This window comes from Punica granatum, chromosome 1 (assembly GCF_007655135.1).
Source record: "Punica granatum isolate Tunisia-2019 chromosome 1, ASM765513v2, whole genome shotgun sequence".
In the NCBI taxonomy this organism is placed as follows: Eukaryota; Viridiplantae; Streptophyta; class Magnoliopsida; order Myrtales; family Lythraceae; genus Punica; species Punica granatum.
Genome location: NC_045127.1, coordinates 39,547,198 through 39,553,875, shown reverse-complemented (window position 1 = coordinate 39,553,875; position 6,678 = coordinate 39,547,198). Strand labels below are relative to the sequence as shown.

Here is a 6,678-nt window from a genome sequence, read left to right as displayed (position 1 = left end):
CCGCGTTAGTTGCTGTACCTTTGGACACTTGACAAACCTTACAGCGCTGCAAGTAATTCTCCGCTTCTTTACGAATTGTAGGCCAGAAATACGATGACTGGACCAGCTACAAGGTCCCGTCTCTTCCCACATGACCCTCGCCGTGTAGCTGCTGAATAATGTGGGCTCGCAAACTACAATCATTAATACAGCGTTGATTTCCCCTGAAAAGAAAACCATCCTGCAACACGTATTCTATTCTTTCTCCAGCCCGAACTTTAGCTAGCGTCACAGAAAAATAGGGGTTGACTTCAAGCAACTCAGCAAAAGAACTAAAACCAAGTACCTCAACCGTCATCCTGCTCAGAATGCTACGCCTTCGACTAAGAGCATCTGCAACGTGATTAGTGACTCTGCTCTTGTGCTTTACCACGAAAGTAAAATGCTCCAGGTAAGCCACCCATGATGCATGACGAGCTAACACCTTATCTTGGTTATGGAGGTGCTTCAGGGCCTCGTGGATGGTATACGAAATGAACTCCTTGTAAAAAAGGTAATGTCGCCAATGCTTCACCGCTTGCACTACAGCATAGAATTCCACGTCGTAGGTGCTATATCTCACCTTCGCCCCCGTCAGCTTCTCGTTGAAGAAAGCAATTGGCCTACTGTTTTGGCTCAAGACTGCTCCAATCCCCACCTTCGATGCATCAGAATACAACTCAAAGGGCTGCTGAAAATCAGGCATTATAAGAATCGAGGCGGTCGTCAAACGCTCCTTAATCTTCTGGAATGCCGTTTTTGCCCCCTCAGTCCACTCGAATTTGCCTCCCTTCATGCAATCAGTTAAGGAAGCCATAATACTACTGAAATGAGGAATAAACTGCTTGTAGAAGGAGGCTAACCCATGGAAGCTCCTGACTTCAGTAATGCTCGTTGGTTTAGGCCACTGCCTGACTGCCTCGACCTTGGACGAGTCAACCCTCAAACCATCAGCAGCAACAACATAACCAAGAAAAAAAACTTCTGAACTCATAAAAACACATTTCTTCAACACCGCATATAGTTTCTCATGTCGAAGGACAGAGAGGACTTCTCGCAAGTGGGCCGGGTGTTGCTCGGGGTTGGCGCTGTAGATCAAGATATCATCAAAATACACAGCCACACACTGACTAATGAAAGGCTGCAGAATCTGGTTCATCACTCTCATAAACATACTCGGCGCATTCGACAGCCCAAATGGCATTACCAACCATTCATATAACCCCTTCATAGTCTTGAATGCGGTCTTCCATTCATCTCCAACACTAATCCGAATTTGGTGATAGCCGCTCTTCAAGTCCAGCTTTGTAAAAATCCTGGCACCACTCAGCTGGTCAAGCGGATCATCCAAGAGAGGAATGGGAAAACGATACATGACCGTTATCTTATTGATGGCTCAACTGTCTACACACATACGCCATGATTCATCCTTCTTAGGCACTAGAAGTGCCGGGACAGCACACGGGCTCATACTCTCCCGAATAAACCCTTTTGATATCAGCTCCTCCACCTGTCTCCTTAACTCTTCATGTTCAGCCGGGCTCATCTTGTGGTTTGTTCGGAAGGGCCGCACCAGGCTACAGGTCGATATGGTACTGGATGTCCCGCAAGGGTGGTAGACCATTTGGCAGCTCCTCAGGAAAGACATCTTGAAATTCTTTCAAGATCGGTTAGGACTCACAAGACGTAAAACCCTCCTCCACAACCTCCCTGCCCACGAGAGCAAACATACACTCTGCATCATGCAACTCCTCCTGAAATCGGGCAAGTGACAGCAAGTTGGTTGCGGTAATCGGATTCGCAGGTTCGGGCTCGATAGCGTCCCTACCTCTGTTCGGTACCAGTACAATCTTTAATCCCTTATGCGTGAAGCTGTATTTATTGGTCCATCCATCATGGCTCACGCTCCTATCAAACTGCCAGGGCCTTCCCAACAACAAGTGACACGCGTCCATAATGACAACATCACACCACATAGAGTCCCTATACCGAGGGCCAATAGAGAAGGTAACCAGCGCGCGTTTCAACACACTCACTTCACCTCCTTTCTTCAGCCATGTCAGCTTATACAATTTGGGATGTGGCTCACTTCGTAGGCTCAACTTCTGCGCGGCCTCAAAAGATACGATGTTTTCGCAGCTACTCGAGTCTATCATGAAACGACAGACTTTATTCCGGATGGTGCAGGTGGACTGGAAGATGTTGTTACGCAACCAGTCTTCGTCCGCAGCTCTCGGGGTCATACAAGACCTCCTCACCACCATATTGGGCACTCCATCTCCAGTCACAATTTCTTCCTCCTCGTCAAACTCGACCTCTCCATCGCCTCTAGCTACATAAACTGCATCATCAGACAATTCCTCTTCAATAAACATCGCCCTTTTTTCCCCTTTTCTGCATTCAGATTGTCGATGCCCAGGCTCTCCACACTTGAAGTACTTCGCCCCGCTACTGCTCGTCCCAATGTTGGCAGGCCTCATCGGATGTCCAGGAACAGCACTACTACCGCCAGCTCGGACGGCTCCACTGGTTCCTGCAACGGCAACACCTCCACCGAACACCCCGCTGCCCACTCGCTTTTGCTGTCTTTCGATAATCAGGGCCCTCTGATGAGCAGAAGACACGTTAACAGGGTCAAACAAATTAATCGTGTCCTGTAGCTACACTTTCAGCCGCCAATATATCTCGCCATCAACTGATCCTCGGTTTCCTGAAGCTCGTTACGAGCAACCAACTGGTAGAACTCGTTGGTGTAATCATCCACCGACCAACTGCCCTGCCTCAAGTTCTGCAGGCGTTGATACATGATCCTCTGAAAATTATAGGGCAGAAAGGTAGCCCTCATCTTTTTCTTCATCTTTTCCCATGACGTGATCTTCGGTTTGCCCATCTTATTACGGGTAAGCTTCACCTGCTACCACCATTCCGACGCTCTACCACGCAACCGAGTCGCCACAAGCTGTACCCGCTTGGTCTCAGGTACCCCCTTGAACTCCAAAACCTCTTCTACCGTTGCTAGCCAATCTAGAAACTCTTATGGCTGCAAACCCCCTTGGAATTTGGGAATATCGGTCCAAATGCCCGTCTCCCATCGCTGCCTGTCTTCCTCGATTGAGCCTTTTTGCTGTCTTTGTGGAATATCAGCAAAAAAAATTCTCCCTTTCTGACTCTGCTTCAGTTTCCTCTCGATCAAGGTCAGAATTCGGGTTAGGGTTTTTCCGATTCTAATTCTCCATAAGTGCAGCCATCTACTGTGTTAGCTGCTCCACCATATGATCCAGCCTTTGATCCCTCTGCTGATCCCTCTGATCCAGCTGATCCAGCTTCTGCTCCAGATGTCGCAGATTTTATCGGTCATGAACATCTTCCACACGATCCCTCCTCCTGGGCGGCATCGTTGATCCAAGTACAAACGCAGCTTTGATACCAACTGACGCAGCGTACAACGCGAGTAACCGTCACAGACCCGTTGATTTGCGCACGAATACCGGAACTACGACCTTCTATACCTGCTGATTCTACGAATACCAGGAAATAGGCATCAAACTCGAATCGATCAGAGATTGGACAAAGCACGAAAGTTTTGAATTTTATTGATAATCCAAAAGACGACTCCTTCAGCCCTATGGTTTACACAAAACTTAAATAGGGTTTAAGAAAACCTAAATTGCATAAAAAGAATTAGACTTTTCTAAAATTGCAAAAAACAGTATAATTAACATAAATTGCCTGTTTGAAACCCTAAACGATGGAATTTGCTTTAAATATCGAAAAATCACGGCAAAACCGTGAGTTTTGCTCCGGAGGCCATTTCCTTCAAAATAGGGTCGTCATAACCTAATTTTCTTCAGGTTCCGACTTGCCAGGTCTTCTGCCGTATCAGCAGCAATTCGCTTCCCTAGTCAATAACGAACCTAGTACGTGACTAATATCTTGTGCCCTTCGCAAATAAAAGTTTGGTTTCCTAATCGAACTAGATATAGCCATTTAATATGTTAACGGTGACTCCAAAAATCTCTTACATTTGTAGTTTAGTTGAGTCCTCTTTCACCTCAAGGGAACGAGTCGATCATATGGGGATATCGACATAAAGCACTTGGTAACTTAGGAGGACCTCGACAAACATGGGAAATGCATGGAAGATAAATTACAAGAACTGCAAAAGTTGCTTAAAGATGGAGTTGGCTGAAGCAATCTCATTGTACCACAGGACCCCATGACTCACCGAGTCGAGTCAGGGATGCGGAATTTGACTGCGAAGAAGAACGGGCACGGACTTAATTGGTTGTGCCACCACTGCCTGTATTTGGCATTATATATTTCAATAGTTCATATATGTCTAGTGAAATCTGCCTAATGAGAACATGAAACATGTAATTTTTTTCAATAGCAATTTCTTAAAATTCTTCATTTATTCATCAATATATCAATTTATATTGCACAATCAAACTGAATGAAATTGATACAATGACAACATAGCAACAAATGCTTTATTATCATAACAAGAAATGGATATTCCCATAGAGTCTTCAGATAACTATGCCTATTTTGTCCCCAAAATTTAGACTATGAGCATGAGCATTTCATCCCGAATTATTGGGACGAGCTTCAGCCTCAATGAATGCAAGCTCACGCTTTTCCGTTGGGATAGAAGGCACTAGAGCATCTAGATCCTTTGAATTGTTAACCATTGGGGTGTTAGGCACAGCGGCAGCTAGATCCTTTACATGGTTAATCACTGGGATATCGGGCATATGGACAACTAGATCCTTTGAATGGTTAACCAGGGGATATCGGTTGCAGGGGCAGCCAGATCATTTGAATGATTAAGGTAGCTGCATAAGTCCTTATGGAATGCCTCCATAGCTGAGGCTACTTTCACGAGCTCGGGTAGCGTGAGCTCATCAAGGGGCCGTTCCCACCACCCAAGCTCCCAGTTCTTGGGGTTTCCTTCCTTCGTTGCCCGAGTTATTTGTTTTAGAGCCAGCCCTCTATCCTTTTCTGCATCCAGCTGCTCGAGCAACTCATTGTAGCTATCATTATGTTGATCTATTCTCATCCTACGACGAGCATCAAGTATGGCCTGGAGCCTTTTGTCTGTACTCAAGCCCACGTTTCGTTTGAGGAATTTGTTTATTATGGACTCCATTAAGGGGTGGCCAAATGAAAATGGCCTCCCAGACGTTGAGAAAATGACCATCCCGACTTCTGCACCACACATCGTGACTAGCTCACTAGCCTTCTTGTATATGCCATATCTCCTTTTGGAGAATGTTACCAGTCGATCATCATCATCCTCAATTTTTTTCATCTCTATCTTCTGTCTTCCTTGAGTTTGCTTACTAGTACTCGCCATGTTTTCTACAGAACTAAAATGAAGGTGGTGAATGCTTAGTCGGAGCGTCTCTTGCAGTATATATACAGCATAGTCGGAGCGTCTCTCGTAGTATATATACAGTGCCGGCATTACGATGGTATCTTGTGGTAAATGGTACGTATATGGACTTAACATATTTGGCATAGTAAGAACAAACAGTGTTTTTTTTTTCCTGGTGAAGAAGAACAAATGGCGTTAATAATACTCTATTTTCATGTAGACTTTGGTCCTACATGCTAATATTAAAAAAAAATACAAGAATTAACATACCATTTTTATTTGGTTGCGGTAGGTGAGGTTTGCTAATTCATTGAGCAATTACCAAACAAACAATTATGTAATGTAAATATAAATGTAATTACCATGTGAAAAAATATATGAAATTTACAAGGTTGAATGGAGGAATTCATATCTGTACACTTTAAATTATTAGCTATTAACCAAGGTGGATTGTTTTAAGTGGTTTCACGATTATTTTTCTTACTCAAGTCATTTTCAAAATTTAAATTCAAAATGATTAAAATTTTAAAATATATGACAACTATATGGTAAGTAATTTTTATTTTTCATATCGAAAAAAACTTTTATAAGTTGTCTCACTTTTTATTACAATACTTTATATTAGGAAAAAATCCCGCGCTTAATGACATTAAAAAATTAAATTACTGTTGACATTTAGTACAAGGTTTATTTAAATATAATTTAATTTAATATAAGTCTTAAGTACTTTAGCAAATATATTTGGTAAACGGTTAACAATACATATAGGGTAAATTAAATTATTTCACATATATGTTTTTTAATCTTATCAAATAATAACATTATTATGCTCTTACAACATTCATTCCTTTAGACATATATAGGAAAGATATAGATACATATTATATATTAAAAGTAAGATTTATATATTCCTCATTATATCTTCAATCATGATTGTAAGAAATATCTCAACCACTAAATTCCGACAAGACAATTCCGTCCTAAACTTCCAACAAGTTCTCGATGAACTTCTTTTAGGATTTTTCTTTAAAATATATAGTTTTGGATAGAAATTATCGACGATTTTCTATTGGCAATTTTTGTTTAAATTTCATCAATAATTTTTTCCTTGTAGAAGTTGACAGCAAAATTATTGTCAGAATCTTAAAAAGCAAAAGAAAGTACTAGGAAAATTTCATCAAAAAAATATTTTACAAAAATAAAAATGATAAATGCAAAAAAAAAGTATTGATTTGAATATATAAGAAAATCAGCAAACTTATCTCAAATAATATAAATCGCTG

At 41.9% G+C, this 6,678-nt stretch overlaps 1 protein-coding gene across 1 annotated transcript; it reads right to left on the bottom strand.

Annotated features, from left to right (window-relative positions):
* Nucleotides 1-4,780: 4,780 nt before the first annotated feature.
* LOC116205885 (agamous-like MADS-box protein AGL61) lies at nucleotides 4,781-5,374 on the bottom strand. Its single transcript, XM_031538579.1, has one exon. The coding sequence runs from the start codon at nucleotides 5,372-5,374 to the stop codon at nucleotides 4,781-4,783; it is 594 nt and encodes a 197-aa protein (XP_031394439.1).
* Between the last annotated feature and the right edge of the window lie 1,304 nt (nucleotides 5,375-6,678).

What these genes read in the sequence shown, in the direction of transcription:
- LOC116205885 (XM_031538579.1), bottom strand. Translation starts at nt 5,374, where the DNA reads ATGGCGAGTACTAGTAAGCAAACTCAAGGAAGACAGAAGATAGAGATG.